The 13,776-nt window shown below is 42.6% G+C and overlaps 1 protein-coding gene across 1 annotated transcript in view; it reads right to left on the reverse strand.

Moving 5' to 3' along the window:
- The window catches only part of ATP8B1 (ATPase phospholipid transporting 8B1), a 496,708-nt gene that overhangs the window by 57,811 nt on the left and 425,121 nt on the right, over window positions 1-13,776 (reverse strand). Inside the window, exon 24 of the mRNA XM_086960445.1 lies at window positions 4,436-4,519. Within this exon, the coding sequence (XP_086816571.1) occupies window positions 4,436-4,519 (84 nt within the window). The remainder of the gene's footprint in view (window positions 1-4,435; window positions 4,520-13,776) is intronic.

A 13,776-nucleotide genomic window follows, 5' to 3' on the forward strand; every position in this document is an offset into this window, starting at 1 on the left:
GTCTGGTTCGTTAGTGAGTAGTAGGTCAGCTATATCGGCTGCATGTCTAGATGCCGATCTGCAGTTTAGGAGAATACAATTTAGCCGCGTCTTTTTGGATACTGTTGAGGGTTCAATTGTGACGGGGATTCTAGTGAGGCTATTTTCAACTATGCCTCTGCAGTTGTGTCTGGAGGCTCTGCAAGTGTTGATCCGAATAGATTGTATTTGGGAGTTTGTATGTTAGATAACTGGAAGCCCAGCGTTGTGTGGATGGAGAGGTAGCTCATAAGAGCGAAAGAGGGCTTCTAATTCTATAGAAGATAGAGGGTTCATCCTGATAGGGCGGGATATGGCATTAGGGTGCGGAACTGTGCTCTAGCGTGGAGACCCCTGAGCCAGGGTGCTTGCACGTTGATGTTGGGTGCGATTAGAGCTCTTGGAGTGTGGGAAAGAACTGTATTCCTGTTTATTGCGAGTGAACTTGGATGCTGTATAATAAGGTCGTGTAGGGTTCGGATGTCAGATTTGACTTGCTGAAGGGCTGGTGAAGTCTGGGGTCAGGTGTGAGAGAGTCCTTATAGGAAGGATGGACTGAGGGAGTAGGAGGGGTAGCAGCCTCTTTAGTGTCGTTTGGGTAGGTTGGGGACCATGAAAAGAGCTCTTTCTGTGTGTATGTCAATGGAGTGGGGGAGTGAGGAAGTCGGATGGGGAGGGGTCAGAGAGACTGCTATGCCAGGATCAGAGGGGTATAGGTGGGGCTGACGGGCAGATGGGAGGTGCTGGGAGTGATGGTGAGGGGGACGAAGGGAGAGGTAGTGCAAGGTGAGGGGACAGAGACAGCTATGCCAGGATCAGTGGGGGTATAGGTGGGGCCGATGGGAGGTGCTGGGAGTAATGAGGGTGGGGGAGGTAGTGCAGGGTGAGGGGGGGATAGTTAGTGTATTGATAGTGTTAAGGAGTGCAGCGGTTATTAGCTGGAGTGAGATGTTAGGTGGGGTGTTGTTGAAGTCTAGGGTTAATGACGGAGCAGATGGGGAAAGCTGGAAATCCTGAATTACTTTGGGATCAGGATGGGAGTTGAAAATTTTGATATTATTGGATGGAGAGGAGGGGTGTTTTGGAATGACTCTCCTTGTTGAGTGGAAATATGTGATCTATCATATTGAGGTTGCGGTCGGTTGATTGGATGAGGATGATTCCATTATGATCGATATTGACGGTGGCTGCTGCATTGAGAATAGGGAAGGTAGGGTAGACAGTGTAAATCATTGCACTGTTTTCTTCATGAAAGAGACCTTAAAGAGAGCGAGAAAGTCTTTTCTCCATTGAGTACAATGTAGAAAGGATGGCTGGGTGGACATTGCGCAGAGTTGTGACAAAGTTTGAGATCACAATAGGAGTAGCTCTAAGGATAAGGTGATGGCCATCCACCATCAGCCAAAGGTAAAGAGAAATCTATACCATATATAGTCAAAATACAAGGTATATCCTGAGCTTTTAGCAAAAAGTACATATAGTCCTTTACTAAATCACGGTCAAGATGGTCTTCTTATCTTCCTTTATTGCATTGTAGTTCTTCACAAACAATCCTAGCCGCCAACACGTGTTTCGTCTTTAGTGGTATAAGCCACAGACTGCCTCAGGGCTATTGCTAACGTTATATTTCTAGAATGACGCAGGAGTCTCTAGAAGCCACTGTTTGAATATTCATGCCGGACTACACTGCGTCCGTGGCTCGCTGGAAATTATCGTCATTTTGAATACTTGTTCATTGAGTTGATCCATTTTTCTACGAACCTTCAGATCCAATAATATTTATATTCCATCATATTGATAATTTAGAGACTTGTGCGTCATTCTAGAAATATAAAGTTAGCAATAGCCCTGAGGAAGTCTGTGGCTTATACCACTAAAGACGAAACACGTTTTGGCGGCTAGGATACTTCGTGTTCTCCATTGAGCTCTTCTTTTAGTGTAAAAGATGATGGCATTCTTAATGAGCCCTTTGTTCATTGAGAAGTCTGGGTCAGAGATAGGGGTTTCAGGCTAAAATTTGATTAAGTTGTGTTTGAAACCTTTAGCTGCTTTTTTTGAAAGGTTTGGGGGGTAAGTGATGGAGTAGGTGAAGTTACCGGTGCGCTCCATAGTGTAGGTAACACTAGATTTGCTGGGGTAGACAGATGGGAAGATGTATAAGTAAGGTGCTGTCCTTTAGGGGAAAGTGTAACAAGGTTGTGAGTGGAGTCAGTCCAAGGTGGATGCTCTGTTAACTGGGTAGAACAGTGCTAGCAAGAGAGTCTTCTGTCTATTTCAGTTAAAGGACCTCATGGGAAGAAGTCTTTTTCTTTGTTAACCTATTGATCTATTTAGTATGATCTGTAGACGTAGTAGACATCTTTCCCTATCCAGGAATTTGAGTTCATGGGTGGGAATTCATAGATTATGGCCATCTGGTTGAAGGGAATCTGCTTGCCTTCAGTCAGAGTAGCGCAAGTGACCCCTAGAATGAGCTTGGCAACGTGGCATCGTTATGTGCCAGCCTCGTTCTGCACATATCAATGGGTGGAGGTGAGCTCAGAGTATTCCAGCTGAGCTCCTTGGGATCACCGCGTTATAAGAGTCATTGTCTTTTGGTCTCTGATCAGAGCTGGCATCCCTCAATCCATTGTCAAGAGGAGGTCCGGGGGGGCCGCTCTGATTTCACTCGCAAGTCTGTCTCTCTTGCACTGAAGACGGCAGGGGAGGGGGAAGGAAAGGGGGGAAGGGAGTCGCGGTACAGCGCTAGATCGGGCGGTCTCGGGTACCTTAGTGTTGCCTTCGTGATTTCTTGACTCCGCTACAATATTTCTTGCTTGTTGCGCTCCTCCTCTTCTGCCGGGAAAGCTTCCTGAGCTTCTGTGTGCTCCACTCCAGTGCCTGCAATCAGAGAACAGCTCTGGGAACCGCAATGATTTCTTACGATGGTTAAGCTCCTCCCCTCTAGCTGGGAAGGTGTCCCGGCCTCCTGAGTGCTCAGACATAGCTCTGTTTGAAGAGCTCCCCACGCGTCGGTGTGGGGGGGTGGAGGGGGGGACGTCCCGGATTCACGAGTGCTGCAGAGACAGCAGATCACTCCAGCACATCAGATGGGCCAGCAACAGAGAGAGTCCTGTTTAGTTTTACCTATGCAATCTGCACATTTAATATATTACAGTGAGGGAATAACAAGGTCTAAAATGTACAGTAGGTGAGCGACAGTGGGTTGGTTTGAGAGTGGGTGACTAATATGTGAGGTATGGATCTTTACCATACAGGAAATGTGCCATCTGCATCTCCCCTTAGCTCAAGAAGGCTAGACAAGAGACTGCCCTGATGGAGGGTAATGCAACAACCAGGTATCTGGTAAGCAACTTAATTTAAACATAGTAAACTAGAGCCTGGGGTACTGTCCATAATCAGCCTGAGGAAATGTGGCCAATTAACTGTCGGTAATAAAACCAAGCTCTTCACCGGTGGCTTAGTCATTAGCAGAATAGAAGACATTAAAGTAAAATGAGACTTTAAGAGATGACAACACATGGGCATGGAAGAGAAACATTGAAGACAACAGCAGTGAAATAGAAGAAACGTGTCAAACAAGGACATAATAAGATTCAAAGAAGTAGTCATTCAGCTATAATAAACTGTTGTATGTCAGCAGCACCACAATACTCCTCTGGTTATCCGTGAATCCCATAGACATATTAGTAGGTTATTTTATTAACAAATAAAGGCAGAGGGGCTGGTCCAGGTGAAACAGAATTGTAAGAGGGTACTGCAGAAGGATGACAAACTGAGGTGACAAAAAATTAGTGAAGAAAAAGCAAGGTGGAAATGGAGTCAACTGAAAAATGTGAAACTAAGGGAATGATCACTGAGGTGTATAATATGACAGCAATACGACTAACTTAGGAAGACTAATCACATTTATAATAGTGGAGAGGTAACACCAGATATAGGTGAGGTATGCCTGAAGGATAGGAGATGTTCAGGAAAGCAATAAGGAAAGAGTGACAGGTTTGTAGATCAGAATGACACACTAAATAGAAGGAAACCAACATAGCAGGCAGGGAAAGATTACTTGAATTTGGGTTGATTAAACCCACCAAAGAGAAATTAAAGAAATGAAGAGTGAACATAAGCTGGGAGAATATCTGGCAGCTAGGAACTTGGGAAAATTGACCTTCTCTAAAAACAAAAGATGTCATTAAATACTTATAGTTTAACTAGACAGTTCTCATATATACAATTATGATTGGGTGGGCTGAAGAGTTTAGTAGTTCCCCAATAAGACCAATGATGAAGTTACTGCTGCATCTAAGGAAACAAATAATGCATTATATTGAAGCTTAACATTCAAGATGGGGATTAACATCTAAACTTAGTTGCGCAGTAGACAGCAGAAAATACAAAAACTCCAATTCATGTGACGTACCTGATCGAGCAAGCCAACAAGAAGAACTGGAAGACTAGAATACAAAACATTGTATAGTGCGATGAACCAATCCTCATACACGGGCTGGAAAAAACATTTAGGTGTCAATGTTAAAAGTGACAGAGTTTTACAAAAAAACGAATTCCAAAGTATGAATTATCTAATGTGCTTTCAAATAAAGTCCTATTGCTTGACAAGTGCCCACATCACCTATCTCCAAAGAAACAGGAGTTACTATACATCAGTATGCTCTAGCATGAACCTGGTGGCATATTCTGCATGATGACCACCTTCAGAGGAAAAGGTAATTCATATCAGTTGGCATTCAAAATAGTCAGTACCTGTAGAGGCGAACTTCATGTCTAAACCCAAATCTTTGTCGTAAAAATACAAACAGCCAAGTTTTAATATATACCACTCATTTGGTTCTCTGTCTGACCTCTATCCATCTTCTCTAATAAAATGCAGAATGTACTGCAAAATGAAACACACTGAAAAGCAATTTGTATTTTTTTAAATATACATTATATTATGTTCAATGTAAATTTGATAACAATTTGATGAGACTCCGATTGTGTGGAAAAGTGCTGAGATTCCATTTTGTGTTATCTCAAGTGTAGGAAAATCATTGAATTAATTTAAAATGCAGGCATCTGTGGGTACACAGAAATTGTGTTTTTGTGAGCAACAATTGTCATTTATTGGGTATTTAACTCCTGCCCAGGTTAACCTCTCATGCTTTCCTCACTCCCAGTCAGATATATCTGTAATTTCTGCTCTCTATATTGCGGTAATTAGTTGTTGTACAGAGGCTTCATTTAGCAATCCCAAAGTGCTCTTTGTAGTAGTGTGGTCAAGCAGCTTTCGGCTTCTCTCAGGGGAGTGTTGAGCACTTGTACGCACAGAGTTAATAAACAAGACACACTCCAAGAAGAAGTTCAAGACCAATTTAGGGAAAGAGCACATTTTTAAATGTAGTCCCCAAGATCTTAGGGATCAGGTAAGGGCTTCGGGTTAGTGACTGTGCAGAAAAGAGTAACATACGGAGCTGTCAGAATTGAGACATTGTAGTGTAGTTCCTAGTTTCCCACTAGGCCCTGCGCATTGGAATAACATAAACAGTAGTATCGACGTGGAACTGCTTATATTCCAGGCCTCCACTGACTATGCTAAACTTAATTGGGTTGTGTTACCAACTAGCTCAGAGGTCACTGGAAACTTTCTTCTCTGCATAGGAAGTGATCAGCTTCCTTGGCACAGACAAGAAGGGATTCAGCTTTCCAACAACCGTGCAACATGACAACTTTGCTCCTCAGATCAAGAGTCAATCTCTAGGGTCGTGTGAAACAATAGACATGTATTTCACTCAGTCAGTCTAGTGCAGTTTACTTTCACGAGATGTAGAGAATAGAGAGACGGGCGTTAGTCAATAAAGGGTTAACATTTATTGAACAGTCTTTCTTCTCGTACAAGAGAAATGTATTGCCACAATTGCAATAATTGTTATTATAAAAAGTACGTACAGTAAGATAAGTATTGCGAAATAGAACTGTAAAAGCATTGATATGGTTTCTTAGCCATACAATGGTTTAAAAGTAATAAAACATATATACAGTCATATATACATTAGGCTAACGTACTCAACTGGTGCTTCTAACTAAGCCTACCCCAGTGTGCCTGACCTAAGCCTAACACGTGAGAAGGGGAGTAAGTAAGTAGCTTTAAGTTAAGTTGGTTTTGCCAAGGTTTGTTTCAAGAATTCTCGTCTAAGGGTTTAGTCAACACCATACCTCTGAATAGAATGATGGAGGATTGGTATCTCCTTCAGGGGTCTCTCTCGATATCCCAGTCACCTGCGAGGGTAGACCGGAAGCGCCGGGACTGGATTTCTCTGCACGAGAAAGGCAGCGGCTTCTCTTCAGCGCGTCGAGGAAGGAGGGGTGACAGCGTCCGCGGGCAGCTGGAATCTGCTGGATGTCTTCGCAGAGGACGGCTGTTCAGCTCCTTAAGCGTACTGCACCATAGTTCGCGCTGTAGCGGCGATAATGGTAATCAGCAGCTTCACCACCACAGGATAGCAGGCTGCAGCGACAGGCAACGAACTCACAGCTCGTATCTCACAGCTCACATTGCTTAAGGCAACGTTGGTAATATTTATACCTGACAGGTGCCGGGTTTGACGCAAGTTTGCTGGACATAAGACGTCAATTAAAGATGTCACTAGGAAGTGACAGTTATCAGTTGCTCATTAGAGTTCCATTACTAATCAAAACATAGCAAGCGGGGATTTCCAGGTTTGCTAAGTTTTTATCTTGTTGAAGAACTCGGAGTGTTATCTAGGAATATCAGATAGTGACTGCTGCTCTGTCATTGCACTAATTGGTCGCAAAGGAAGTAGCAGAGAGTCATGCTGGAATGTGGCTCTGTTCGTGTGAGGCCAGAGATGACTTTTCAGAAAATCGCACTTGAACGGTTATGCCAATATAGGGAATAAATGGATTTATAGCCTGATAGGGGCATAAGGTCACAGTATCGATCAGGAACCTAGATAAGCACGCAACAACATGAGCCTTGAACGCGGTAATGTTATCCTACGGGAGAAACATACATGGCAAAGGTATGCTTTCAAGCGGTTATTAAGGTTGATATCCTGGACTTAAGGTATTTAGGGAGCAAGGTCCTCAAAATCACCAACAATAAGATGGAACCTGCCATGGTGTTTCCAGGTGCAAACGTGTTGTTCGTAGTGGTAGCCTCGTATGCTACAGAGAAAGTAAATGGATAAAACTGTAGCAAGAAAAGTGATGTCAGTGAACACAAGTCTGGCTGAAACCAATGGGGGATTGGCTCTGAAGGGTCACTGGGGTAAGGGGACACAATCACTCGGCTCAGACTCGGTCTATGGAGCAGCTCTGGTGCAGAGGTGTTTTGTCCAGCGGGTCGGTTGCGTTGGAGACTCTCACTTTTTAGATCAAACTGGAAGCAAACTTCTAGGTCGTAGTACAATTATAAGAAAGAGGCTAGGAGAGGTCAGATTTTCTGTATTGGCTCCTGATGGAAAGTGGAATATTAGTAGTGGTAAATATATATCTAACACTGGCAATAAGGCCACTAACACATTATAGGGCTCAGAATAGTTCTCAGAAAATTATTACCGTGCTCACCCCTTGGTAGCTTGGCTGCCAGCAGGCAGGCTTAACTACAGAGACAGGTATGGAAAGTAAAGCATTTGAAAACACAATTTCAGTAAATAATTTGAACACAACACAATAAAAACCCAACACCAATTTACAAAATTAGGAAACAATCTTATCTTTAAAGTGACACCAAAACAAAAAAAAATCCAATGTAGGGAGCAGGAGATGCGAATATTTTAAGATTTAGTACTATATAGCACAATGAAACCTATAGCACCTATTGCGACATTTGATTGTGCTAGACAAAGACAAAGCTAGGTCAACTGTGATGGAGCCCTGCGCAGCTTCTACTCGCGGTGGGTCTGAATCAAAGTTTTTACCTTCTGACTTCGAAACTTTTCTGGAGCTTTTTTTCCCCGGGTACCTAGAAGCTCTCAGTCAGTCTGGATTAAGTGAGGGCTCGCCGGCTTGCCTTGTAACCAGCTCCTGGTCAAACCTATAGAAGTCCTACCTTCGGAGCTTTACAGCGGGGGAACCAGAGATCCAGCACAACACATGGTTGAAGGTGGGCTGCTTGACTCTCGCTGTTAGTCGTGGTCACCTTTTCTTTGTTCTGACTTAGAAACGCTTATGATGGTTTTTCTCTTAAGGTCCCTCTAAGCTCTTCACCAAGCCAGATTTAGTGGGGGTTCGCTGCCAGGGTTTTGACCAGCTCCCGGTCAAACTCTGGAAGTTGGACCTCTGGAGCTTTTCAGTGGGACGAACCTGGAGGGGAAGGCGGCTGGCGGTTGAGGGTCTCCGGCTTGGCTGTACAGGTCGAGTCGGTCCACTTATGGAACTTTTTTTCAAAGTTGCTCCAAACTTCTAACTTCTGGACCTTCTACCTGAAGTTTTTTTTGAAGCTCCAAGATGATCCTTGAAAGTTTGGGACTTCAATTCCAACAATTAACTTGGACAAACCCCTTACAAATCCACTGGAGTTACTCTAGGCTGGGGATTCTTGGTGATGGTCCAGGTGAGCTCTGTTACGTTGTAGCTTGCAGGGGGTTCACTGTTTAGTCGTTTTGAAGCAGGTGTGATCCACAGGACTGTAGTTCCAGATTGTGCAGCAGGCGCAGTCAGAGTGAAGGGCCTGGTTGGTGCAAATCAAACTTTCAGCATGGACCCTTCTGTGGTTTCAAGCAGCAGATCTGAAAGGCACTGCCCCGCTCAGATACTTATTCAGTGTTCTCTGGTGCCACACAGGGTTTACATAGGAGGGCACTCTTGTCCAATGAGGTCACAGACATTTTAAGGCATGGGCAAAGTGAGCTCTGGCCCAAGGGCCCAGCCTTTCAAGGGACTCTCTGATTGAGCCACCTCTGTTCTGCAGTCTTTCCCTAAGGATCTTGAATGATTCTTAAACAGATTGTTTTAATTACAGGTTTCCTTTAATTGATTTTAATGTTAGTAATGTGCGAGAGTCTTTTACAAACATTTTGCAGAGAAATGTTGTGTTTATGTTTCATGCAACATTCATATATCAAAACAGGACCTCACGTATGAGAACTGGGAGGGTGTCACAGAGATTACTTGCCGTAATATCAGTGAGCTGCTGCTTTGTTACATTATTGAAAACACACATCAATATCCCTGAATATTATATGTAAAAACATCTATAATTTGAATGAGTGTGTCTGTGTGCCAGTGACCTGAGCAAAGAGGGTACGAAAGAGCTGAAATTGGATCATAAATTCAAAATTGTTCCAAACAGGGGCCCCTAAAAATACAATTTCCTCCAAAGTATGGCGCAATGGTCTTCCAGAGAGCACTATGGCTCTAAAATTCAATATGGCTGAAGTCTCAGCAAGGCAAGAGCAGGCTAAACCAGTCTCCAGGATAGGATGGCTCAACTCCATAATCTCCCTCCCCCTAGCCTCTGCACATTCCTTCCTTAAGCCTGCCATCTGGCTGGGGCAGAGAATAGGGGACTAAATGAAACTGGGCTCTTCTGCCTGTCCCTTCCTTCTTTTGAAGATCATGGTTTACAACCCCCTCCCCTTGCTCAGGCATTCTTATGCAGCAGAACCTTCTCCTCCCAGAATGGCTCTTCATCCCAGGTCCCACTTAACACTTCAAAGCAGCCTGGCTAATCCACTTAACTGGCAAGTCAGAGCAGAGCACTGGAGGGCTGAATGTTGGCTTACAAACAGGAACGTCTTAAAACTTTGTGTATGTAATTTATGTATGTACATTCTAGGATAAATTTAACAATAACATTGTTGGATATTGAAATACCACTCTACAGAGTCCTTAAATGCCATTTGCTGCGTTTCTTGGGCAGGATGTATTCATTAATAACTTCTTGCCATGTAAACCTATGTGGCTAGGGATCTGCAATGGGGAAAATGCACTGGGCAATTTTACCCAACACCAGGGCTTATAAAACATATTTTGCTATAACCCTGCCTATTTCTAAAAGACCCCCCACTTCTGGAACACCTAGGGGGGGACTTTAAGGGTTCAGAATATGTAAAAATATTGCAGATCATCACTCCACAGTGCTTCTAGAACAAAAGTATATTTTGGGAAGCACTTTACTACAATGTGGGAAGTAAAATGTGCAATTTCATAAAACCAAAGGTATATAAAACCTATTTTATAAGGGTCCTCCTTACAAGTACCTGACCTCCCACCTACCATTGGACATCTCAATGAGACCCAGGGGGTACCTAATAGGCCTAAATATTGTAGTTTATTAATTGTTATGTTCCCCAAACACCAGAGCAAAGTTTGGGCAAAATTCACATGTTAGAAGTGGTCCTGCAAAACAGGGCTGCTTTTAAATGGACCTCAGGCCTCGGCAGTGCACACATGCAAGTTCAGAAAGGGCCTCTAAACTGGCATTCCCTATTATATACTAAGGACATAAAATTATTTTCGATCCCTCTTCCCTATTATGTACTAGGGCCTTATAGGAGAGGTCATGCCAATCAAAGGGGTTCCCTAACCTATAGTGTACCCTAGTGTATGTAGGTGTTTTCACTGTATTCCAATTCTGTTTTAATCATAGCACTGTCCCTGGTTAGACAAAGTCCAGGGACCGTCAGAGTCAATTACCACCAGAAAGCAAAAAATGGGGATGTGCAGGGCACAAGGATGACTTTGAAACAGCTCCCCACTCCTCGAACACTATTCCCTCTGACATTGAATCAGCCAATTATGAGGGATTTAGAAACTTCTTAAAAACCTGTCAATTGAGACAAGCTTATGGCTAAGTCGGCTGCTAGTTGCAGCTTCCACTACCGTAGCTCCAAGAGACCTTATGGTGTTTGTGCGCTCTGTAAACTTAACATCACATAAGATAGACACAAGTCAGAGCAACACAGCCACTCTCAATGATGGGCTCCTTTTAGCAGACGTCCCTTGTCAGTAGATCGGTCTTGGCAGTGTTGGTGTCTGGGCACCACACAAGACTTGGCTGCTGCAAGTTTCCAGTAAATGAATCTGATTTCTGAGCGTCAGAGGGCGACCATCTCCAAGCCGACCTAAAAAGTGAAAGCCTCCAACGCAAGTGACCCACCAGACAAAACGCCTCTTCACCGGAGTCCTACAGCACGAGTGACCCTTGAAAGCCAAGTGCCTGTGGTTTTCAGCCGGACTTGTCCCCAAGTCCCCACTTACGGGACTTAAATGGTTATAAGTTGCTACATTGGCTTTGCGGGTAGCACTCAAGGCTACCAACTCGACCAGCACTTCGGCACCTGGACTGACCAGAGCAGGTAAAACCAGACTGCTGGTGAATTTGTGGTCCTTGGTCCCAAAGTACCTTAAGTCCAGGAGAACAACCCTAACAACTGTTTCCAAGTATACATATGTTTCTCCCATAGGAAAACATTACTGCGTTCGAGGCTCATGCCTCGAATCTGACAGCTATTTTACTATTTTCTGCAAATCACTAACTCGAAAAGTACTTACCTTATCCCAAAGATCTCAGGGTCTAATTAATATAACAATCTGCATTATTTTTCTAAATTGGTCTCGAATTTCTTCTTTGAGCGAGTCTCTTATTTTTGGATTCTGTGTGTACAAGTGCTCAACACTCCCCTATGATAAACCTAAAGCTGTTTGACCACACTGCCACAAAGATACCACTTTGGAATTGTTAAACCAAGCCCCTGTAAACCAAATAAGGGACTTTCTGCCCAGTGTACCTCGTTCTGGTACACTATATAGAAAGCCTGCTTCCTACAGTCATTGACTTGCTTTTTCTGTTCTATGCAAGAGGGTTTGAAACAGAGGTTCCACATAGAAATTCATTCAGTCCATTTTGGGTGTTCAGATTATATACTACAGGAATGGATGCATTGGCCCAAGGGTTCCCACTCTTCCTTACACTACTCTAGAATTTGTGAATTGCCTTAATTTTCTGAGATTCTTTCATCACTGCTTTTACTAAACGTGCCTCCACAGTCAAAGCTGAAATTCTGGTTCCCAAATACTGATTTTCTCCTGAATTAGAATTGTATTTATTATTGTGTACCAGTATATTGTTAAGACTCCACCTTGTAATTTCAGAAAAACAAACACCACTGTCAACCTCCTAGTTCAAAATAGTTGATCATACCATTCGTATTTTTTCTTTTTTTTTTTAGATGCTTCCCCACTTAAGGGTTCTTTTTTAAGCCCAATGTCTCTGCAAATGTAAGGATTCTGAAGGAACAACAGAAAGCTAAACAATGAGTCGCACAAATGCTGCATTACTACAATTTACAAGCTACCTGCTTCTTTCCATTAATACAATTACTTGTAAACACTCACCTCTCACATGATTTACCTACCGCAGACCTACTGTCGGAAGTTTACTCTTCCCCTTTTAACTAAAAGTTTGTATATTGAGCCCATATCTTGTTAGGGCAAGAGGTGATTGGCATCTATTTGCAGTATGCTTCTTCCAAGTAATATCCATATGTTAGGAGAAAGAGCAGCACAATATTAGTGACTCTGTGGGGATCCACATAAGTCAAAAGGGTAAGAACTTCTAATCTACCTATTAAGGCCATTATGAATTACTTTGATCATCTGGTGTGCCGGGCTTCAAGAACAAGGCGATCACCTCTTCCCAGGTGGATGGTGGGAGCAAGCCCTTACTTGCTGTAGTTTTTACATAGTTCCCTTATGTGGTATGAGTAGAGCAGAAAAAAGCCTTATAGAGCTCTGCCTTTTTCACCTGATAAAGGTTCATTGAAACACTGCCCAAAATCAGTATCAATAAACACAAGTTTATCATCCTGTCCAGGCATAGTGCAACTCACTCTCTAAGCATTGTGCAAACTGCCTAGAGACAAAACTGCTATGTTAAGGTTTTATTAGTATCAATAGTATAAATGAGCATGCCACTATTTGTTTTCTTCAAATGCTGGGAACAACATTCATTATTTTTTCTGGAAGACTTCTACTCTACACCATACTGCCTACTGGCAGCCTTACAATGTATGAATTTAATTTCTCAGCTGTAAACTATCTAAAGAAAACATCAAGCTTTTTTCTGATTTGACCCAGAATATACTTGGTCTCTGAATTTCTATGAATCCCGTCTAATTTAGAGGTCTTTTTGACTTTCAGCCTAGAAGGGGAACAATTTAGTGAGGAACATGGAAGCATCAATATGGCAAGCAGTAGCGTTAAATCAATATGAAACTAAGTTGCTTATGATATGGGTTTCGCAGCTGGGTTGTAGTAATGGCAAGTATATATTTTTGGACTCTATACACAATTCTATGGATTAATATTAAAAACATACAATACTGCTTGCAATCCTTTGGGACTCTTCCTCAGCCACATCATTTTAGCTACATTCATCAAAAAAGAATAAATAGTAATTAAATATTTGGAACAAAAATTAAAGAGTAAATTTGGAAGGTTGTATTTTAAAAAGGCATTGTTTAAAATGAAAGTAGTGTTTATGTTTTTCTAATTGTTTACAAAGTATGTATGTATGTATCGCGTATTTGTATAGTGCTAAACTGTCACCCAAAGGGTATCTTGGAGCTTTGACTCTTTAAGACCATACGCGATGTTACACTGCCACAATGTTTACATTTTCCTAGGAAAAAGATAAGTTTTTAATCCTTTTTAAAAAAAGGAAAATTCCCCAACGCTTCTAAGGGACAAAGGTAAAGAATTCCACAGTTTGGCTGCATTGAATCCAAAATAGCGTCCGCC

The sequence above is a fragment of the Lissotriton vulgaris genome, chromosome 3_1 (assembly GCF_964263255.1).
Source record: "Lissotriton vulgaris chromosome 3_1, aLisVul1.2, whole genome shotgun sequence".
NCBI lineage: Eukaryota > Metazoa > Chordata > Amphibia > Caudata > Salamandridae > Lissotriton > Lissotriton vulgaris.